Source organism: Adiantum capillus-veneris, chromosome 19, assembly GCF_014529385.1.
Source record: "Adiantum capillus-veneris isolate H3 chromosome 19, ASM1452938v2, whole genome shotgun sequence".
Classification (NCBI taxonomy): domain Eukaryota; kingdom Viridiplantae; phylum Streptophyta; class Polypodiopsida; order Polypodiales; family Pteridaceae; genus Adiantum; species Adiantum capillus-veneris.
The window spans coordinates 37,995,549-38,019,781 of NC_140949.1; the positions used below are offsets into that span (position 1 = coordinate 37,995,549).

Consider the following 24,233-nt stretch of genomic DNA (forward strand, 5'->3'; position numbering starts at 1 on the left):
TGCCGTAGCCATACCCGGTGCCTCAGTATTAAAAGTTGCCGCCACCCTATTGCACAAGCACATCTTCAGCTACGGATGCCCCATGCAGCTCTTATCTGATCAGGACACTCAATTCAGAAGAGATGGTACTGACACAGCTTGGGAATCCACCAATTTTTCACTTCCCCCTACCGTCCCCAAACAACTGGTTTTACAGAACGATCAAACAGGACCACTAAACAAGTAATAGCCTCATTTGTTGACCCCTTGCATCAAGATTGGGATCAAGTGTTCCAATTTGCAGTACATGCCTTAATACATCTGTGCAAGCCTCCCTAAAGGTCAGCCCCTTCCAGGCTCTCTATAGCCATGATCCTCACCTTCCACCCAACCTCAATCCTCTGCATATCAAACCATCTAAAGCTCATGCAGCCGATTGGTTGCTATGTTTACAACAACATCAACCCCTTTTCCACAAGGAACTACATCATAACCTCCACATCGCCCAGCGAAGACAGAAGCAGGCTTATGACAACGCACGTCACTGGTTGAATATGAAGAGCAGGCCCTGTCATGCTGTATTTTTCCACATCGTCTCCCAGTACTCAGCAAATCTTTATGCCATTGATGGGTTCGTATCTCCATTGGTTCAGTCACAACAGCGCATGTTACACACATCAAGAATTGCAACCCTTCCATACAGCACAAGGGGGAAGATGTGGAGTAGAGTTCACTGTTGACGTGGAGCCTGCGAACCCACTGAAGAGCCGAAGAACAGTCCGTAGGAGACAGGCCAAGAAGGTCAGGTGCTTCTTGATGCAGATGCATTTCTCCTACATACGGGAGGTCCCTGCTCGTAGGGAGAGGAGGCATTATGGTCTCATCTTGTACGTAACACAATCTTATAACAAGCCCGAAGGAAAATTAGAAGAAGAAAACTGGGGAGAAAAACCCCTGAGATATTCCTTAATCATAAACCAAACAGGAAAACCCCAGAAACGATAAAGGTGTAGCCTATATTTTTTTGAAGACAGGAATGCATGGGGGGTAGAACAACCTTACAAAAATAGGACTACACTTGGAAGCAAGAAGATCCATAGCAAACAAGAAAGAAACCAACTGAAAAAACTTTTGGAAGGTTCTAAGCTTATATGAAAATAAACAAACATTAATTATTTGTTGTAATAAAAATACTAGACACTGTCACAGTACTCTGTGCCTTTCTTTAGTATAGCATTTAGAGCTTTCATTGCCTGCTCAACAGTCTCTACAGAGTAATCCTCACTGAAAGACAGTCTTCGTACGTTGTACTGCAATGAGCAAAACATTTGGTCAGGCATGTTAACCAGAAAACACTGCAAGCCAGGTCACAACCCTGTAAATGGTTCAATGCCTACTGTTACTTGCCTGAGCCCCTTGTCGGACTCGTACGTCTGTACCCTTGTTGTCTATAGAGATGAATGCCGCATCATCCACAGCAGAATCTGAAGAGAGGACATTTCTGAGGAGCTCAGAAAATGCGTTGTTCAACTCCTGTTCCCAAAGTAACCTAATGTCAGTAAACCAATTGGAGCCAACTGATTAAGGGCTATATGCATAATCCATCAACACCTTTAAGATTTTCTCTGAACCATGTTTAGCAATTATATCTGGCTTTGCAGATTCATAAGACTTCACATCAATCCATGCGACCGTCCCAAAACCACCAATGAAATATATGTCACTGAACAAAGCAAATTTGTTATCAATTAACCTCATGATGTTGGAGCCCAGAAAACTATAGCCACAGAGACAACACCTGATGACCTCCATTCGAAAATAATCAAAATTTCGCCACTGTTGTGATGCAGCTTGTTCATGCTTTGCCATGAAGTGACGGTGAGCCCACTCCTACATTAACCTTGTTAAGTACCATGTGGATCTTGGTGCTAGAAAATTACCAGCTATAAATATGAACCTGTTGTTCTAAACTGAGTCGGTACACATCTCCAAAAAGAGTCACTCGAGCATTAGCAAGACCACTCCAGCCTGGATTCTGCAAGTTTCAAGAAGAAAAGTTCTCACGGTGGGGGAGATCACCTTTTAGACAAAAAGATGGGGATCTAGTAGGCTAATTTACTATTGGTAGTCATTGTCTAACAACATGGCAATGTCTAGTTTATGTTAGGATTCACCAATTTAAGCCAAAAATCTTACTAGATGCCAAAATCGGCAGCTCCACGTTGATAGCAAGTTCATACAACATACTAGTCTTCTCATGATAAGGATAGCATGTGCTACACTTAGCCCCCATCTACCTTTTGATGCCAGAAGAACCAGCATTTTTAAGGAGCATACATATATGAGCTAAACCAAATGCTGCAGATTGTTACCTCAGGCACTACTTAGCTTCCACAATGTGACCGCACTGCACAGAATTAAACACCCCAAACCCTTACCATCTTGACAAATCCTCCCACCTAGCCAATTCAGCCTCCAATCTGCTTGTATAGGTCTGGTGCTATGATATTTTTACATCAGAGGCAGCTGTTAACCATTCTATTTGGCAAGTCATCTGTAAGGAAGAAGCTATTGGGTACCCTAACAATCCAAATTGGTGCTCATCCTCGTCCTGCATGTGAGCAACATTTTAGGGGAATGCAAAGATTTATATATACCTTCATAAGTTCAGAATAGTCTGAGCTCACAAATTATAAGACGGGACGCACAAAACTACAAACACAAGGGACACGAGAAAAAAAACTAGATTACTTTATTTGCTACTAAACAAAACTAGATAAAACAAACCACTATTCAATTAAAATGTTTTTAGAAAAGGCATAAGCAAAATAAGCTGAAGCAGCTTAGTTGACTAAAACTTGAAACAAGTACTCAACTTTAAACTAACAAGAATAAGACATCTCAAAGACTTAACCCTAGAAATCAGGCTCCACACAATAACTTCTAAAGGAACAAATTCGCAAGTCCAATGTAAACTAAATACTAGAAATGAATACTACTACAAACCTAAGAAGAAGAGGCTGAAAATAACGTAAGTACCAACATCCGAACTTGACAATATGTGACCTCAACTTTGCTTCTTGTCCAAACAAGAAGAATGAGATTATCACCTTTATCATGCATAGCTTGGACAATAGCTATGACATCCCTATTCACGTCGTTTGTGCCCAAGAGTAGGTGTAGGTTTGTATGGAGGCCATTCATGCTTTGAACGTACTCTATAAAACCAACGAACTGAGTTTCTATCACTTTTCGGAGGTGATGGGCATACTCATCCATGATTAAGGCTAGCATTTGTCAAGCAAGAGCGAAAATACTAGAAGCACTAAAGATCTAAACATCAAAATAGTGTGTTATTAAGTCAAACAATAAGTGGGCTTCTAAGCTCCCCACTTTTATTGAATTTACTACTGATTATCTTGAACATTCCAAAGGAAGAAAAATTGAAAATAAACTTACTACGATGCAGAAATGAATGAACGCTTTTCATGATTCTTTCGAATGAGTATCGTTTCTCAACGAGTAAAGAAATAAGACGGTACGACTGAACAACGGCAGATTTACTAGAACAAGACGAGAAAATCTAAAGAAATACAAAAGACTAAGGTGACAAATGTTAAAAGTGTAAACAAATAAGTGAACTTGTAGAGCCGGGTAGCATATCTCCCAAAGCCTTATCTCCTGAGTAGGCTGCCACTAGAACTACCATCACATAAACACTCTCATGAGCTGCTGCATCATGCATTAATTTACTCCTCTGAAACCTCATAGAAGCTGCTCCTTGCCTCTCAATAATTGCCTGGATGCAGCGATGGTGAAGTATATTGTTGATGCGTTCTACAAGAGGGATGAGGGCATCGAGATCTACTAATCTCTGCAGCTCTTTCCATGAGAGTCCCATGAACTAAAATGTGATGTGTCCTGGGTTCTGTTGAGGTCTGTTGCTATGGAAGAAATCAGTCACCTGGGGTCTGCAAGAGCGTGTTGAACTCCATAATAATGCATGTATATGTCTGCATAACACTGGCAGGAAAAGCCCAAGTCTTCTCTGTTCAATGCAGTCATCCTGGATCGAGGCACAAAGCCCCCTCTGAAGATAATGAAATCGTCCCCGTATCTCATAGTACCAAGTATACTAGGCATGAATGAAATGAAATGTTTATGTAAGTCTTGCACAAAGCCTAAAAGACCCATACGACCAGAAAATTACACAAGTCAACCACTACCAAGGCAGCTCCCAATGCAGCTCTAATGACCTCATGTGGCACAGCAGCCTTTCATCGGATCAATTGTGACTAGTAGTCTCTCCACAGTCAATATACATCTGACCAGACCAACTACAATGGTCTAGAATTCTAGGTACCCAAATTTGTTCCCCATACAATAATGTGATGTCACCAGTGTATCAAACAACCATAGCTTAGTGCGGGGCTCCTAAAACTGTGCTCATGCAATTCTAAACAAAAGAAAATCATCATCTAATTCATACATCAAATCATATATGATCAAAACACATTAGTAGCACATATTAGTAGCTAAATGTGCTAATAGCTATATGAATCTAGCTATATGAATAGATATGCTCATGGCTTCCTTGTTAGCTATATTGAAAAGCTACAATAATAGTTGATAGCTAGTAGTATCTACCAGGTCCTAATACCTACTTGTAGAAAAAATCTACCTAAAGCTAATACTTATACTATCTAATAGCTACTAGCAATAGCAACAAACATCTAATACTTACTAGCATTAGCTACGAGCTCCAAATACCTAATAGTTAAATTTGAACACATATATAGCTAATGGCTATTCTAATAACTTCTCCTAAACAATGAGGCAATCCAGGGAAACTTATAAGACAAGTGGACCATAAGTACCTCGCAAGGCTCCCATTGTGCTCATACTGCTTGGGGTCTAACACAAACACAACACACAAACCCCAAACAACAAACTATGCCATCTTGTAATCTAGATTTTTGACCAAAACAACACGTGTGGCTTCCTAGAGAGATAATTATCACACTTCAAACATGCATATTTCAAGCTTTACTTAACCAACATAATGATAGGATATCCTTGAGATCAAACCACAAACACACATAGAATAAGAACCATAGCCTTACAAGAATCAAGTCATCAAAATTCCATCAGTAATAAGCACAAACTCACACACAAAATGGCCACCCCATGCAATTTTTTAGGGTTAAGGGAATCCTCTTCATCCTAGCAAGGGCTTCATATGCATGTCTCAATCTCGAAGCTGTGTATGGTGTTCATTTTTACTAATGATAAGGCACATCTAGCAAGTGGGGTGAGGTAGCTCATATAGAAGACCTTGGGCAACAGTCTTTGTTGCAGAACCTACATAATAGTATGGCAAGTTTTGGTACAAGGGCTTCCAGCCATAAACAGCTATCGCCTCTCAATCAAGCCTGCATAAAGACCCACACTCCTCACTACTATTACTCCCTATTTATCTCTGTTCTGGGTCAAGTTTCTTCTGTATCTCCAGTCTCAGTCAGATGTAAGAAAAATGAGGAAAAAATTAGCAGTCTCTGCACCTGCATAAAAGTTATCATAGGTACCTGTCTGGATAAAAGTTCATGACAGAAGAAAGGGAAGAAAAGGCCAGATACCTGCACAAGTAAGGAGCATCGAGAGTCGGCCAAAAGATTTCGAGTGTGTATTGCTAAAGGTGATAGTGAAAAGATGGGATCTGTAACAAAAAATTACACTTCATTAGCAAAAGCATCTAAGCTTGAAATATAGCTGTTCTTGGAGATCATATGTATGTTTTTAGTAACTATTGCTTCATGGTGTGAATGAAGTCCCGATGTCTCGTAACAATAAAAGAAAGACCCACTTATGTTCATAGCTTGCCAACCTAATTGAAGTTTTTGACTTTCAACCTATGAACAATAACAAACCTTAAAAAACAGAACACCTTACGTCCTTGAGCATCTGGTGCGAAGTCCACAAGAGATCCATATGGATACCCTCTACGCCTATGATGCATGCGCGACATTATGCTGGATAGGTGAGCAAAGCGAGCCTGTATCAACATCAATAACATTGAGCACAAAAAGGTCAGCATTTCATTGACAATGTAAACCTTCTATGCAAACTTTCACCAGCCTTCACAATCTCTTCATGTTCTAACTTCTCCTCGTCAATCCAATCAAAATATTTTGATCAGACAGTACAATCCTCCCTCCTACAAGTCCAAACTTGAAATACAATGTACAATCTGAATCGCCTACTACATAAAATGGCAGTTGCAGCTTAGATCTGCACCAAGAACCATGAAAGCCTTAACTAAAGAATCAATTTCCTTATTTAAAACAACAATACAGAGAAGAATTCCTCAAATTCTGAGTTTAACTTTAAGAAGAAAAGACTCATGACATGTAGAAGCATGCCCATGAACCATACCCGTCGTAAGAGTTTTTGTAGAAGACTGGAGGTCTTCATCGCACTTCGGGCTTGCTCAGGGACTCTACCCTCCCTGTTTTTCGAGCTACAAGGTGAGGGTCGTTTACATCGACTTTCAGTCGAGGCCCAACAGGTTGCAGAGTGCTTTTTTCAGAGGATCCGAGTTGTGGGCATCTGTGGGAGGACTCGTGTCATAGATCCTGACCCAACAGCTCTTGAGACTGGCCATTGGAGGCTGTGGGCTTGGGAGAGCTGTCCACTAGCACAAGTGTAGTGGGATCCTGGAGAGTGGTTTTGGCGGGACCCTTTCGCCTTAGCCGACCATCCAGGTGTCCCTTTCTTTCAGTACACTGTTCGACTGGGACGTCACATACTGGCAGCATGGAGAGAGGCTCCTCTTGCTGCAGCACCTCATTGGCAGGAGGGTGGTCTCACAGCTGAGTTCTTGTAAGCTTTTTGGGCAAGGTTGTGGGACGCTAGACAGCCACGGCGAGTCACTTTGTTCCAGTGGCTGGCTGCACATAGAGCTACAACAGTGGGGAGCTGGCTTGTACAAAGTGGTCTCTCGGCAGCATGCACAGCTTGTGGCCATCTTGTGGAGAGTCAGTGTCATTGACTTTGGGACTATCCTATGGCACAGCAAGTTTGGCTTCGTGTCCTTCGGCTTATGCCAGCTTTTCCACAGCACGACAGTATACTTGGGGGGCAGTTGGTTGGTCCACTCTCACAGGCCCAGCACTACAGTTTGAGCTATCCTCCACCAACAGGATGATTGTGATTCAGGGTGTCGACCTACACTCCAGCCTGCTACAGAGCTTATTCCACAGGAGTGTAGTGAGAGAGAGGAGTGTTGGGAGCTGCCTGACACTCTGGTTCATCTGGCGGGCCCGCTGCTTCCGCATCTTCGAGACTCGCCCTGTACCACCAGCAGAGACAATTCGAGATCTTTGGCTAGAGCTGATCCAAACTCTCAGGGGACAGTTCGAGAGACTCTAGGGCAGCTCCGATTGCATGCGGGAGCGTAGAGAGGCTTTCCTTCGACTCTGGCGCCCTAAGCCTCTCTTCACCATGGTCCAGGGTGGGCTCACATGGCACTACTGTCCACCATGTGGCTTTTCTCTCCTTCCATCTCCTGATTTAGCCTCATTGTACATATGCTGTTTTTTCATTGGGAGAGTCTCCCCTTATGATTGATGTAGCCCTCTCTAGTAGAGGTGGTTGTAGCCCTGTGGTCAGTTTCATTAACTAATAGAAGGATCTTTTTCTCAACAAAAAAAAACCAGTCACCTTACAAGTTAGCCGAGGCCAAAATAAAGAAACAATAACCATAACAAATTTCCACATTACGAGGATCGATGATACACTCGACAGACTTCAAGGTTCTACTTACCAAATTGATATGAAAAGTTGGTATCATCAGATCTTAATTGCTCCTCGAAACGTCTACAAGACAGCTTTCAAGACGACTTTTGGGATTCTCAGAGAGTTTTACAGGCGCTGCGGAAGCATAAATTGGTTATAAATGCGAAAAAGAGCGAATGTTTTCTTCCCTGAGATACACTTCCTAGGACATATTGTCTCAGCAATAGGGGTAAAGATGGACCCGGCCAAAATTGAGATTGGCTTGATTTGAAGAATGTTCATGAGGTTCGAAGCTTATCTGGGCTTGTGCTCATATTATCGGTGGTTCATTCCGAAATTTGTAGAGATAGTTTCTCCTTTGTATATGCTGACTCAAAAAGGAGTTCCTTTTATTTGGGACCGACAGAGATTGCAACCTTTGAGACTCTCAAAGAAAAAGTTGACTACTAGACTCGTGTTGGCCTTACCAGACTTGCAAAAGCCATTCGAAATTTACTGTGATGCTTATGGTCGCAGTTTGGGAGCAATCTTGATGCAAGAAGGTCATGTAATTGCTTATGAGAGTAACGTCCTGAAACGGTTGAAGAGATTTATGAAAAAGAGCTATTGGCAATGATCGATACTCTAACTCAATGGCGATACTATTTTATTTGGAGTTGATTATACAGTCTTTACAGATCATTAGAGCTTAGGCTACCTCTTGTCACAGAAGCAGTTTTTAAAAAACCAAACTCCACATTGTCCATGTTCAAGGACAAAAGAATTTAGTTGCAGATGCATTGTCTCGGAAGCCCTTGGTTCTGGCTATTTCCGCGATTCATCATGGAAGCTTCGAGGATATGGTTGATCAGTACTCCATGGATCCCGACTTTGTTGATATTTTTACTAGGATACACGATAGGGAGATAGTTTCAGGCTATTCCATACAGGATGGCTATTTGATGCGGAAAACGACGTTGTGTGTTACACAACCCTTGAGGGAAAAGGTTTTAATAGAGTGCCATTGTCCACCTTTTATAGGCCACCGCAGCATAGATACCACCTTGAAGGGTGTGGAGCGTTACTTCTATTGGTTGAGGCTTAAAAATGATGTGGATGACTTTGTTCGCAATTGTTTAGTACGCTAAAAGGTCAAGTTTTGACAGGCATAAGGCACACGGACTCTTACAGCCTTTACCCATTCCCACCCGCCCCTGGGAAAGCATTGCAATGGATTTCATCTTTGATCTCCCCAAGACTCAAAGTGGGCATGATGGCATTTGGACAGACATCGACAAATTCAGTAAACGGACCTACTTCATTCCTATAAAGATGACAGTCAAGCCCGATCATTTGGCAAAACTGTTTGTCTCACAGATTTTCCGAATATATGGCTTGTCTGAGTCCATTGCTATTGGACAGAGATTCCCGGTTTACTAGGTTGTTTCGGAGGGCAATTTGGGAGAACATTGGCACGTAGACGCAGTTCTCGTCCTCGTTCCACCCGCAGACAAATGGGCAATTTGAGATAGCCAATTCAATGGAATTGGATTTGTTGAAGTCTTATATTTCGAATCAGAAGACTTAATGGGAAAAGTATTTGCCCTTGGTGGAGTTTGCCTACAACAACAGACGGGGAATCTCCATTTGAAGTATTCGAGGGTGCAAAGAAGGTTCCTCAATTTCTAAGCACCAAAGACAAGATCCTTTTGAAGTAAATTGTTTTGAAAAAAAAAGTCTAGAAGGTATGGAAGGCCATCCAACGGTTTAGAGGAGTAGAGTTCGTCCTCTTTTGACAGTGACAAGATCAACCAAGGAGTTCAAGGAAGGAAGTCAGGCTGTCAGATTTGAGACGTTTTTAGACTACCAGGACACCCATCGAGCCCTTGAGTTTGTACAACACTTTGACGTCACATTCTTTGGAAGACGGTTCTCTAAACATTCAAGGGTGCGAAAGGCAGCATCTTACTTGAAAGGAACTGTACCGACACGGTGGTCTTCTACGAAGAGATTAAAATTCAAAACAATTTTCACGTCAACTTGGATAACAGCTTAATATGCAACAGATGTCATCACGGCTTGGCATCACTTGAAAATGACTGAGAACGATACATTGAATGACTACTGTCAGAGGTTTTGGGATATTTGTTTGCCAGTGTCTTCATTTCGGAAGATTACTTTGAAAGACCACATTCAACCGTTTTGTTGTGGTTTGCCAAAAGAGATTTGAGACTGTTTGCCAGTGTCTTCATTTCAGAAGATTACTTTGAAAGACCAGATTCAACGCTTTTGTTGTGGTTTGCCAAAAGAGATTTGAGACTATTGTTTGAACCAAAAGTCTGCCTCTATTCAGAGACTTATGAAGGAACGATTTGGAACGCATGCCGGCTCATTGAGTTATCTTACGGACAGGATAGTATCCACCTCAACAAGGCAAGAGTCCAACAGATTGAAAAGAATGAATCAGGGGAACCAGATGCAAGTTCATCAAAGGATTCCAAAGAAAGGGAATAAGATGATTATGCGTCTTAGGATTCCGATGATAGAGACTGACGTGCCAATGGACAGGGGACACGAAAGACGCTACCCACAGGTCCTAGGGCACAAGGAAAGAAAGGAAAAAGGAAATCAGCTGGTAGATCAAAGAATTCCCCACACCCAGGATAAGATTTTTGGATACAACTTTTGCCAAGGTGCACAAGGCTCTTGAAAAGTTTCAAGCACGGCATAAGAGGGCAGCCGACAAGATTCGATGCAACTTGCAACTGAAGGAAGATGATTGGGTGCTCTTACGGTTTGAGAAGGAACGCATAAGGAAACGAAAAGATTCGAGAGAAGATAAATGATGTATCCTTAATACTGAAGTTGCTGAAAACTTGGAAGATTCACAATGGTTTTCATGTGAGTCTATTGAAAATTTTCAAGGGGTGAGGTGCCAGCCGACAGGGAGCTTAGAGGAGCAACCTGAAGGCGAAGAGAGCGAGAAGATACTTGTTCTGGTACAGATACTCGCTCACCAAGAAAGGAAAGAGAAAGGTAAAGTGAATGGCAGTTCTTAGTCAAGAACTATCCGGCATTGAATGCGAAGTGGATGGAGGAGGAGGACCTAGCAGATACTCCTCAGATTTGGAACTTTACCTTGACGCCTTTGGTCTCGCTTTGGCTATTCCAAGAGTTCCCGAAGATCAGCAGGTTGAATCTGGTGCAAGCGGGACTCCACAAGAGAGGAGTTACTCCATTCCTTTGTCATAAATTACCCAGAAAGAAGTCACTCATTTTCCTTTGGATTTCAGGGATATTGATGGGCTGACAGTATTCTATTGGATGACTTTATGAAAGAAGTACTTCGATATGGGAATTCTCGGAATTGATTTTGATTGATGAACACTCTAACATGTGGCTGTGTTTGAGTGTAGGACTGAAAGACGAAATGACTACAGCATTTCGGTCTTGAAAATCTCTATAGACATGATCGCAATGAGGATTAGTTAATCCAACATCAGTGAGGTCCGGGATGGATCTAGATGCGATTACTAATTACATTGCTGGCAGTCATGGTCTGAGATTTGGAATGAATTTTTCTGTGATTGATTTGATCTATCATGTGATGTCATGTGAAGTGATGTGACTGTCATCTTTGTACAAGTGCTAGATGTGTTGTGTCTAGTGCGTCGCTACTTAGAGTCAGTGTCTACTGAATTGGTTTATGGCCTCTGTCTGTTTTGCAGGCGTAATCAAGGGCGATTACAATTCTTTCAAGGGGGGGGTATGTCACAAACTGATGATGTGGCATGATCACCCGTGGACAAACTGATGATGTGGCAGTCTGTAAGGACAGCAAGCCACATGGCAACAATACGGATCCCGCAAAACGCGCTGGCAGGTTGACGTGGCAGATTGTACGGATTTTCGCGTTTCACGCTGGCTGCTGACGTGGCAAGGCTGTACGGAATTTCGTATTTTGCGCTGGCTGTTTTTTTGGCAGTTTTTGGAGCCAGTTGCTTTTGGGATCCCTTGCATTTGAGTTTAACTACTTTTGGGGCTTTGCTTTTGGCATCCCTTTGTAAATCTTAAAAGGAACCCAAGGGCCTCACTCTTCAGGGCGTTGGACGTAGAGCCTGAGAGCCGAGGACCCACGGGAGTTGTACTTTGCAATGATTAATGAAAAAGAAATACGAAAAGGGACGCCAGTCTTTGGGGCCAATCTCTCTGGGCACGGAACTACGCCAGGCCGTGTCGACTCTCTCTCTCTCTCTCTCTCTCTCTCTCTCTCTCTCTCTCTCTCTCTCTCTATTAGAGTTCGGTGATTATGAAGTTTCTGTTCGTGTGTTGCTATTCATTTCTCGCTTGGAGTGTCCAAGCCTATTACACACTTTTCTACCGGTCTCTTCTTACAAGAAAATCACCTTCAAGTAGCAGATTGAGCGATTTTGTTGTGGACTACCAAAAGAGATACGGGATTATTAGGCATTGCGGAAGTCCGAGTCCATGCAACGCCTAATGGGACATGCCAAACAAGGGTTTGCAATGCAAGGGGGCACTCTTACGTACCTTACCAACAAGTTGGTAACAATTTGGACCAGACAAGATTCGAACAACGATAACAGAAGGAAGGGAAAGCAAAAGAAGAAGAAACCTTCAGGCCTTCAACTGTCAACAGAGCAACCCACCGAATACTTCAAAGAGGTTAAATGTTACGGTTGTGGGGAACAAGGGCATGAATTTGCCAGGTGCCCTAATGAAGCAACTAAAGAACAGTCAGAGGACAAGCCAGAGAGTTCCAAACCAGCGGAGGAGCGAGCAAAGAAAGGAAAGACCAAAGTAAGACTCGTAGCAGATTTTGTGGGGACTGACCCTGAACAAATGGACGAAAGACTAAAGTAAGGAGCTCTACAAAGCTTGGGGCAAAGTACGAGATCAAGAAGCCCTCATCTCCTTCAACGGAGGAGCCAAGGCCAACTTCATCTCGATTGAATTCGCGGCTCAACTGGAAGTACACCATAAGAAATGGGACCACCGGCTGAGGCAGTTCTAGCAGCACCAGCACGGGATGTTGCCATTACACCTGTCGTAGGCAAACTTCGGATGCATTGTCAGGGGTACTTAGTGCACGAAGACTCTTACATCATGCCTTTGGAGGGGTCTGCACTGTGACGTCCTTTTGGGAATCCCCTGGTTCCACAAGAACAATGTGGTGGTCGACTATAGGGCACGGAAAGCAACCTTGAGGAATGAGAAGGGTAGAGATATAATTCTTGATGTAAACTCAAAGGGCGAGTTCGCCCCACTTATCTGCTTCGGCCATTTCTTGAATTAATGAAATCCATTCTGCTTGTTTAAGAAATCTACTTACATGAGTTAGATGGCAAGAAAACGTCAAATTTGTCTAACCTAGAGAAGGAACAACAAGACTTTTTGCAAGCCCAAGTTGATTGTTTCTCTGAAGGCTTACCGAGAGAGTTACCTCCTCAGCGTCTTGAAGATCACACCGTTGATTTGATCTCCGGCAGCACGCCACTGAACCAGCCACCTTACATAGTTAGTAGAGCCCAAAACGAGGAAATTATGCACCACGTGAAAGAGCGTCCAGAGAAGGGTCTCATTTAGCCCAATACATCAGCTTACCGTTTGCCAGTGTTATTAGTCTTAAAGAAAGATGGATCTTGGAGAATGTGCATTGACTACAAGGCTCTCAACAAAATCACCCTCAAGAATAGGTTTCCAATACCCAGGATCGATGATATACTCGACAGGCTACAAGTTTCTACAGGTTTCAATAGAATCGACCTGAAAAGTGGCTATCATCAGATCAAGATTGCTCCTGGAGATGTATATAAGACCACGTTCAGGACGTCCTTTGGATTGTACGAGTATTTGGTGATGCCTTTCGCTCTCACAAATGCTCCTGCAACGTTCAATAGGATGATGGATAGGATGTCTATAGGTCATTCGTAGGCACCATTTTCAACGACATCATCGTCTTCTCCAAGAGTGAGGCAAAGCAACGTTCAGGACATCCTTTGGATTGTACAAGTATTTGATGATGCCTTTCGCTCTCACGAATGCTCCTGCAACGTTCATTAGGATGATGGATAGGATTTCTATAGGTCATTTATAGGCGACTTTTTTGACGACATCATCTGTCAAGTGCAACGGAAGAGAATAAGGATTTGCTCAGATCTAGTACTCTACACACAAACACAAGGGACACTTTACTTCTCTTGAAAGAACTGAATAGAACTGAAAGAAAGAGAGAGACAATAGAGAGAAAAGAGACGACACAGGGATGTCGGGTCCCAACCCTCAAGGGCCCCCTTGCTCTGTTGCCCAAGCAAGTACTTTCTTTATTCTTGCACAAATGCCACTACAATGACTAAGTGCTGAGATGTTGATGCTAATGGATACCGACGCTAATGATGCTGGGTTCTGAAGGTACTGATGGTACTAATGTTGGGTACTAGTACCGAGGAACTGAAGGGATACTAAGGTTCTATGTCGATGCGATGATGTCGACGATGAAATGCTGATGGTCTATGTCGAAGACGACGATGTCGACAACGGGTACTACTGGTCTATGTCGAAGATGATGATGTTGACGACGGGTACTGCTGGTCTATGTCGAAGATGATGAAGTTGACGACGGGTACAGTTGGTCTATGTCGAAGACGATGATGTCAATGATGGGTACTGCTGGTCTATGTCGAAGACGATGATGACGATGGTGTCGTTGTCAAGCCCGGGATCTGCGACGATGGCGACGAAGGTGTTGTTGTCAAGATAGGGATCTGCAATGACGATGACGAAGGTGTCGTCGTCAAGTTAGGGACTACGATGATGATGACGATGTCGACGACGACGGTGTCAAGGCTGAAAACTGAAAACGCTAGATGCTCTGTAAGGATCTGCTGCTGTGGCGATATTGCGGCCTGAATTTGCAACTGCTTCGCCATACTAGGGCTGAAATGCAAAGACGATGGCTGATCTGGCTGAAATCTGAAGACGCTAGGCTGATCTGGTACTAGTTGGGGAATCTGGGGAGGATCTGCAACCGGGTGGGAGCGGGTTCTCGCGAGCCTAAGGCTGAAAACTGAAAACGCTGGTGGTAGTGGCTGAAAACGCTAATTTTCTTCTTCTTGAGAAAACACTAGGGCTCCTGTCGAGGTGCTGCCTGACTGTTGGGTGTCTGCCTCCTTGTGTCCTTGCTTCTTCTGCTTCTATTGAGTGCCCAATGGGTTTCTTTTATATATCTTTAGCAAATTGCCCTACTTACTTTTCCTATCACAAACTGTGGTTGGCCCCGGAGACACACACCCTGCTGGCACAACCCCGGAAAACGCCCTGACAAGCTGACGTGGCAGTGCTGTACAGATTTCCCAAAATCCACTAACTGCTGACGTGGATGGATCTCCGCAAAACGCGCTGAGTTGCTGATGTGGCAATACGTACGGATCTCCGCAAATCATCTGGCTGAATTTTTGGCAGCTTTTGGATTACAGTTTCTTTTGAGATTAAGAAGCTTTTAAGTTTGAGATTTTGGGGCTCTGCTCTTGGGGCATCCCTTGTAAGAATAAATAGGTCCAAGGGCCTCATTACTCACGGCATCTGGACGCAAAGTCCGAGTGTGAGTTCTTGCGGAAATACCGAAAGGGGCACTTGTCTTTGGGGCCAATACCTCTTGGCACGGAACTACGCCGGGCCGTGTCGTCTTTTGTGAACTGTTTTAAAGTGAATCTCTGCTGTGTCGCGGTAGAATCTTGACTTGGGGTGTCCAAGTTTGTTACAGTGGTAACAGAGCGCGGCCGATTTCTCTTCTATCAGAAAATCTGATCCTTTTCTCGCGACACTTATGGATTCCAACAAGAAGCAGTCGACTTCTTCTGCATCTGCTAATGCGGGAGGAGATCACGAAGAAGATTCCGATGACTTAACAGAGCAAGAGTACGGGCCACCTCGGCCTACTCGCTACAAACTTCAAGACATGGAACGCCGATAGGCGGTTGACGAGTGCACAAAGCAAATGATAAAATTTGCAAAGGATCCTCAATTTGCAAAATTTTTGTCTCAGCAATCCATCGCAGGAGTGCACACCCAGTGGCAGAAAGCCATAGAACCACCCATCAAACCAACAATCAAGAAACCTCCTTCTCCGAGGATGCTTATAGAACAAGAGTTACAGGAGGTGAATCAGAAACAGATCAGTCGACTTTTGGACGCAAACAATCAATCCAAAAAGTAAGTGAAAAAGCGCAAGAAGGGGACTGACTATCTTGGTTATTTGGGCCGTCAATCTTCTTTTGCATCTGCAAGAAAGCAGAAGAAGTGAGTACATTTTAAAGGACTATCCAGTTCTTCTTCCTCTTCTTCTGACAGTTCTTCTAGCTCTTTTGACTCGAACAAGGAGGACATAAAAGTCAAAAAGCGAAGCAAAAAGCAAAGCTTCGGAAAGGGCAAGAAAAAGGCAAAGAACCTAGATTTCGCCTAGTTTCTTACACTTCTACAGAGGAGTCATCCTCTGACAATTCGGACTCCGACGACTATATGTTTTATGCAAAGAAGAAGCATTTTTACAAAGCCAACCAATATGACTTCCTTGAAGACAAAAGCAAGAAAGCAAAAGAATTCAAAGAAGGAGAACAGTCGATTAAATTTGAATCCTTTTCTGGGTTCCGAGATGCTCCGAGGGCTTTGGCCTTCATTCAACAATTTGACATAGCCTTCTCTGGAGGGCACTACTCAGAGCACTCCAAGATTAGGAGGGCTGCATCTTTCTTCAAAGGAAATGCTCGAACATGGTGATTCACTCTTCTTTTGAGAAAGGAAGCTCCAGTCAAGTGGTTGAAATTCAAAAGGCTCTTTATATCTTCTTGGCTGACTTGGGAGTATGGACGTCCCATACGAACCGCTTGGAAAGATGACCAAGGGAGATTCTTTGGACGCTTATTGCGAGAGATCTTTCGGGACTCTTTTCTACCAACCTCTTCATTTAAGAAGGTCTCTTTTAAGGAACAGATTGAGCGGTTTTTCTGCGGACTCCCTACAGAGATCCGAGACTACTCCCTGGAACAAAAGTAAAATTCTATTACCCCACTCATGAGATCTTGACTTAGAGAACGATTTCCCATCTCAATCAAATAAAGAAATACCGCAAGGGGCACCAATTTTTGGGGCCAACAGGGTGTCGGTCATCGTTGCGCACGGCATTCTAGCCGCTGGACGCAAGTCTTGAGCCTCTCTTTTCCATCACTACTCTGTGTGTAATTAATAGGTCGTAGTTTTGGTACCGCCCTTTACTGTGTTATTGGCCAGTTAAAGTATGTCACAAAGTGATGATGTGGCATGACCTAAAGGACGAACTTAGGACAAAGAGGGGTCAAAACCCTAATGAAAGAGACAAACGAAGTTTTACCAAACGTATAAGGCTAGCCGAGTGGCTTTTAAAAGTCAGTTCCCACACCCTGTCCGAAGGGGCCTAGGGACACTAGACATTAAAATCAAGCAAAACCACACACACGCGCGCGCGCGCACGCACACTCACTCAAGCCTTGCGTAAAGGCATACTGATGTGGCAGTTGTACGGACGCCCGCAAATCGTGTTGATGACGTGGCACCTATACAGATGCCCACGTTTTACATTGATGATGTGGCAGGCCGTACGGATTTCCGTAAAACACGTTGGCTGCCAGCAGACAACGCGTTGGCTACTAGCAATGCTAGCTTTTGGAGCCCGATGCTTTTGAACTTGATGCTTTTCATTTATTGCTTTTAGGCCAGGGGTCTTTATAAGAATTGACAGGGCCTCTCTCCATCAGATTAGCTTGGGAGCACTGCTCAAGGAAGAGGACCCTGGGACATTGTACTTTGTGAAGCATAATAATAAAGAAATACCAAGCAGGGGTACCAGTCTTTGGGTCAGTCTCTCTGAGCGCGAAACTTCACCATGCCATGTCGACTCCCTTGCAGTTTTGTTCAGTTCTTTCAATTTTCTCACGTGTGTTGCATTAGAACCTCGACTTGGAGTGCCCAAGTCTATTACAGATTTTGTGCCTATGTTCTTATCTCTCCAGAGACTCACTTACGGGCAGAGGTTTCAAAAAGCCTACACACTTATTCAATGGCCCTAAAATTCCCAAAATTTGCATTCGAACAAAGCCAAGGACGTCTGAGAGCAAGAATTTGTTTATTTTAAAAAAAGTACCGTACGGTACGCTTTGTAAACGTATGGATCTATATAGAACGGACTGTACGGTACGGAATGTACCATACATACGTACAGAAACAACCTTGATCAAGATGGGAAGAGGCCGTCTATCTATCTACCAAGTCAATAATGAAATAGAAAGCAAAGCCTGGTGCAGAAAAGCAAAAATTGTACTCGCAGAAAGAGTTTGACAAAGTTCTTGAAAAGAAGACAAACCAATTGATCAAAAGCTTAAAGCACTCTCTGAAGAAGAAGAAATCGGCGGATTTCCCTAGTTATTTGGGCCAAAACTCGACTTTCGAAAAGTGGTGAGCAGATCCAACAAGCGTGTTCATTTTGAGGATGACCTAGATTTTTCTGTCTTTGGAGAGTTCCGATAGTTCATCCTCTAGTTGCATTGAGGATGAGAAAAAGACGTAGAGGAGAAAAAGCAAGAAAAGCAAATTTTTTAAAAAGCTTAGACAGTAGAGGGAGCCATCTAGCAATTCAAAGGAGGAGACCTCATCCTCTGCTGACAATTTAGACAGTGAGAAAAAGAACAAGAAAACCAAGGAGTCCAAGGATGGTGGTCAAGCACTCAAGTTTGACACGTTTTCATGCTACCAAGACACCCATCAAGCCCTTGAATTCATAGTGCAGTTTGATGTTGCCTTCTTAGGAGGTCGTTTCTCAAAACGCTCCAAGGTATGAAGGATGGCATCCTACTTGAAAGGAAATACACAAATGTGGTGGTCTATTGTGTTGTTGCACAGAGAAGCACCTAAGAAATGGGTAAAATCCAAGAGAGTTTCACTTCTGCCTAGATAACAGAAGAATATGAAGAAGAGGGAGGAAATTGAGCACGAGGAGGAGATTCGACCTCGCGCTCGCTGCTGCTGTCCCCCTCGCCGCGCCATCCCCCCCCCCCCCAAGCACTGCCCACTGCCTTCCTCCTCCTCCCCCCCCCCCCCCCCCCCCCCGCGCTACTCGCTGTCCACCCTCCCGCTGCCCTGCCCCGCTGCCTCTTGCCCCGCGCTACCCCCTGCCCGCCCTGTGCGCCCGCCCGCGCTGAATGCCCGCCGCTGCCGCCCCCACCATTCCCACACGCTGCTGCCGCGCTATCGCTTTAGCCCCCCCCCTCGTTGCCCGCTGTGGTTCTTTCTTCGCCCAGTGAGCTACTTGCAATTCGGCCCTCCAGCACTGCGTCAGTCATTGGGGCAGTGTTTTGTGCGCCTCATTGCGGCATCTTCCTGTCACCTTCTTCTCACGCCACAGCAGTAGACACAGATGGAGGCTCAAGCTTCGCCACAGAGGGACTCGTCAGAAGCCCCCTCGCCTGACCCCGCTGAGCCCACTATTCGACTTGCTCTCTTGACGACAGAGCAAGCGAGCCTTGCCGCAGAGGTAGAGCGATTGCAGGCGACTTCGGTCATCTCCAAGATTCTCGGCACCCAACCTAGCACAGGAGAGCTGCGAGACCTTCTCCAAGCCCGCCTTCTCGCAGAGGTGGGCAAGATCTTGGATGTCCAGATTCTCGGACGGGGTTACTATCAGATCGAGTTTGAGACCTCCGAGATGGCGTCCAAGGTCATAGCTATGAGTCCACTGGCCATCCGAGCATCACGCGCCCACTTTCGATAGTGGCGACATGGTTTTGACCCGGCTTCGGATGTTCTAGTAGAGGAGGCAGACATCCCCATCTCAGTCTGCTTTCCGGGTTTACGGAGGGAGTACCTACCACTTCTTTCTAGGATTGGCTCCGCCATTGGGATTGTCCTGGAGTCACCTCGTACGGCAGCATCAATAGCTGCCAAAGCGGCAGGCATACACTCCGTTCGAGTTTTGGTCAGAGATACCCACACGCTCTCGAAGGTTATCCTTCTGCCTCGGGTGAGTGGGGGTTGGTTTAGACAGAGTGCAGAGTACTCGGGCCTCCCGTACCAGCGCTTCATTTTCCGATAGATGGGCCATCTAGCGAAGGCTTGTCCACGGAGGAGGCTGCCACCTGCACCACAGCCTCAGCCCCAGCGGCACAGAGCACACATGCAGAGCCACCCTCCGAGCTTGGGGCTCCAGCGGAGGAGGGATGGCAGCAGGCCCGTGGCTGACTACGCCAGGGGCCACAGCGTCAGCTTGGCACTCAGAGTGGCCCTCAGGTGCCTACTCAGCAACAGTGGGTTCCAACGGGGAACCACTTTGGTCCTCTTGAGCAGGAGGAGATCCCTGCGCCAGCCCCACCTCCGCTTCACCCTCGATAGCCGCTCCCCCCCCCCCCCCCCGAGTTCCCCCCCTCTTCCTCATCCTCCCCCCCCGCCTTCTGCTCCCGTCGCCTCTCCACCTCGCCCCTCTACCTCTGTCGCCGCATCCCGCCCCTCTTCTCCTCCGCTCCCCCCAGCTCCTTCTCCCCCCCCCCCTCCTGCTCCAATTTCCCAGTCGGCTCAAGAGACTGGTCCCTCTCCGGCGGCTAGGAGATCTCTTGGCAGCGCCTTTGCCACGAGTCGCCTAGCGAGAGAGGGTCAACCCTTCTTGCGGCCCGCTTTGCAGATTCAGACATCCTCCCTTGCAACTATCCCTCGTGGGCTGACGAGCATTGACATCCGACGCCGTTGGGACTTCTTCGACTACGGGTTCACTCGTTTTCTCGGCGATTCCGCAGCAGACCATGAGGCAGCCTGCTTCAGGGTCCATGTTTTGTTCCTCGCCGCTAGGGGGACAGAGGCCTTGGACTCAGCAGTTGGTTTCTCCTTCCCCATTTATGGTAGGGCCGAGACAGAGTGGTCCCTCGACTCAATGGTGGGATGGTTGCATACACAGGTCTTAGAGTTCTCTCACCACATAGGAGAACTTGGAGTTACAGATATGCTACAGATTTTGTGGCCATTGGCCAAGTTTGCGGTGACACCCCCAGACTCAGCAGGATGTAGGCACATTGTGGTGTACTTCTTTGCTGATACGCAGTGTTTGCCTTGCTATGTATACATTCATGAGGACTCCTAGACAGAGGAGGTTGCTTTACGCACGGCTCGCTCTGCTTGGGCTTGGGCTAGGCACTCACTGCAGTCACGCCTATCTAGAGGACGCTCGGATGCGGATTACTCCCCATCCAAGCCTGCCTCGAAGATAGCCCGTCTTGCTGTTGCGGCAGCATCTGTTCTCTCTCGCTCCCCATGAGAATCGTCTCATGGAACGTGCAGGGACTAGGTGGGCCCCAGTTTCAACGACAGCGGGGCCGATTGCGTCAGGAGCTTCAGCGTTGCCTTGTGGGAGGAGAGATTGATCTCCTTATGCTTCAAGAGTCTCTGGCTCGCCGGGCTGCAGCGAGAGAGGCGGAGCAGCGTCTCAGACGAGGCATTGCTTCACTACAGAGGATGCAAGAGCAACATCCAGACAGTCCATGGTTGGAGGAGCCGTTACAGCAGGCTCGACAGGAGCTTGCTAGCACAGAGGAGAGGCGTCATGAGTTTGCCTTTCACCGACAAGCATCTCAGTGGACTTAGGTGGGTGACAGAGTGATTGGTGCTTTTTTTGAGATAGTGGGACCTCGGCACTCGCATGCCAAGGTCATTCAGTTGAGGAGGCCCGATGGGTCACTTGCTTATGAGCCCGAGGATATGCGTGCAGTTGCTACTGACTTTTACCGTGAGTTATTGTCGGCTGAGCCTCAGCCAGAACGGCAGGGATGCATGTAGGGAGCAGGTTTGGGCACATATGCCATGTCTTGTGACAGAGGAGATGCGCCAGAGGCTAAAGATACCACTTCAGCTTGAGGAGCTGCACACGGCTCTTAGGGCCCTCCCTCGTGGTAGCTATCCAGGTGAGGATGGGTTGACTCCCAGCTTTTTCTTGGAGTACTAAGACCTGCTTGGCCCAAATCTTTGTAGTGCTTTTCAGTACATTTTGCACACAGGAGTGATGCCTGACAGCATGAGTGAGGGCCTGATCTACCTCATTCCCAAGGAGGGTGGCTCCTTGGATGAGATTCGACAGTGGCGCCCCATCACCATCCTCAACTCAGCGTACAAAATTCTTGCCAAGGCTCTGAATTTGAGGATTCAGCCACTTTTAGAGAGCCTTATACATGGGACTCAGAAAGGTTTTGTCAAGGAACGCAGTATCCTTGACAACATCTTTACTTTCTAGGAGGCTTCTGCCCTGGCACGGCTCCGTGGTGAGGACCTAGTGATTCTTCTTCTCGATTTTGAGAAGGCATACGACCGAGTGGAATGGGACTTTCTAGAGGGCACTCTCCGCAAGATGGGCTTCTCAGATGCTTGGATCAGAGGGGTGTCAGCTTTGTACAGACAGACTCACAGTCAGGTGCTTTTGGCAAAAGGGAGAGGTGAGCGCTTCATGCTCACACACTCGGTCAGACAGGGTTGTCCTCTTGTCCCCTTTCTCTTTCTGTTCTATGCGGAGGCGATGAGCAGATTTCTGGTGTCACAGCAGGTTGGTCTTCGGGGCTTAGCACTCCCTATTCGGGGAGATGAGCTAATGGACGCTGAGTTTGCCGATGACTCAGCCTTGTACTTAGATGGCCAGGAGGCCAATCTTCACAGATGTGAGCAGGCTTTGGAGACCTTCTGTTGTGCATCGGGCGCACTGATCAACTGGAGAAAGACAGTGGCTTTCTCGGTTGGTAGTGCCCCTGTGCCAGACTGGATGCCAGGAGAGGGTTTCAGATGGATTCCCTAGGGACTGCAGTTCGGTACTTGGGTTGTTGGGTTGGTTTGGACTTGTCTCCCGAGCAGCAGATTGCTCCTCTCCTCCTGTCCATCAGGAGAAAGCTGTTACATTGGAGCTCAACACGACTTTCGCTGGCTGGTAGAGTAGTAGTTGCCAACCAGGTGCCGTTGGCGACTATGTGGTACATCACTTCCTGTTGGATCTTCTCGAGTTCTTGTATCAGCCAGGTAGAGAGGCTGATCAGGAACTTCCTTTGGTCAAGACGTGACACTCAGATGGCCCGAGCCAAGGTGGCTTGGTCGGTCATCACGCTTCCTTGTTCTCGGGGAGGGCTTGGGATCATTGATCCAGCACAGCAGAGCAGAGCCCTTCTTGGGAAGTTCATAGTCAGAGGACTTCTTCCAAGTCAGGAGCCCTGGAAGGAGTTCTTGTTGCAGAGGCTTCGTGCCAGGGTGCCTCAGTCAGGAGGCCCTTGGCAACCTTCGACCAGATGGATCTTTACAAAGATGCGCCGAGTTGGTTTGAGCAGGAGACTGGAGGACCGCTTCGCTGTGAGTTTGCTTCGTTCTTGGGAGCTCTTACGGCGTGGCATGGAGCAACGACAGCCGATGTGCACGGAGGAGCGCCTACGGCAGTCCCTCGTCTGGAACCCCATGGTTAGCACTCAGAGAGGCCACTTGGTTGGTAGTCGGCCTCACGTTACCTGGGGTCCCATGGCAGCAGGTCCAGCGCGCTTTCTAGGTGACTGGCTAGAGTTCACAGGTTTGTCAGAGGAGGTGCAGGGCTTCCAGCTGCTGCAGGGCATGAGAGGGGTGCAAAGCATGTGTCAGGACATCTTAGAGTCAGTTCCAGCTGAGTGGCTCACGCCTCTCGAGCCAGTAGCACCCCGGTGGATGGGAGCCTTCACACGACTGGAGGTTCTCATTTCAGTCAGGGCCTGCTCAGAGACTGTCCCAGCCCTGTTCTTCGAGCTTCACGGTGGGGGACGATTACAGCGAGTTGCAGTAGAGGCCCCGCAGGTAGCAGAGTGTTGTTTCCAGAGGATCCGAGTTGTAGGCATCTGTGGGAGGACTTGCGTCATAGTCCCTAACCCAGCAGCTCTTGAGACTGGACATTGGAGGCTATGGGCTTGGGAGTGTTGTCCACTGGCACGAGTACAGTAGGATCCTGGTGAGTGGCTATGGAGGGACCCCTTTTCTTCTGCAGACCACACAGGAGTCCCCTTCTTTGAGTACACTGTCGGCTTGGGCGTCATATACTTGCAGCACAGAGAGAAGCCCGCCCCGCTGCTGCAGCACGTCATTGGCAGGAGGAGGGCCTCACAGTAGAGTTCTTGGCAGCCTTTTGGCAGAGGCTGTGGGACTCCAGACAGCCGAGGCGCGTCACTTTGTTTCAGTGGCTGGTTGCACACAGAGCTACAACAATAGGGAGATGGCTCGTGCATAGTGGTCTCTCGGCCGCATGTGCAGCCTGTGACCAGTTGGTGGAGAGTCAACGTCATTGTCTTTGGGTCTGTCCCTCGGCCTAGCAAGTGTGGCTACGAGTTCTTCGGCTAATGCCTACTCTCTCCACGGCTAGACAGTACACTTGGGGGGTAGCGGCTTGGTCCACTCTCACAGGC

At 46.5% G+C, this 24,233-nt stretch overlaps 1 protein-coding gene across 1 annotated transcript in view; it reads right to left on the minus strand.

Moving 5' to 3' along the window:
- Positions 1-1,099: 1,099 nt before the first annotated feature.
- LOC147433851 (non-canonical heme oxygenase HOZ, chloroplastic-like) overlaps positions 1,100-24,233 on the minus strand; it is a 108,428-nt gene continuing 85,294 nt past the window's right edge. The window contains exons 3-9 of the mRNA XM_086490481.1: positions 5,929-6,031; positions 5,616-5,695; positions 1,937-2,014; positions 1,778-1,869; positions 1,591-1,702; positions 1,387-1,512; positions 1,100-1,289 (exon numbers count right to left, since the gene is read on the minus strand). Coding sequence (XP_086346607.1) covers positions 1,173-1,289; positions 1,387-1,512; positions 1,591-1,702; positions 1,778-1,869; positions 1,937-2,014; positions 5,616-5,695; positions 5,929-6,031 — 708 coding nt within the window. The 3' untranslated portion in view covers positions 1,100-1,172. The remainder of the gene's footprint in view (positions 1,290-1,386; positions 1,513-1,590; positions 1,703-1,777; positions 1,870-1,936; positions 2,015-5,615; positions 5,696-5,928; positions 6,032-24,233) is intronic.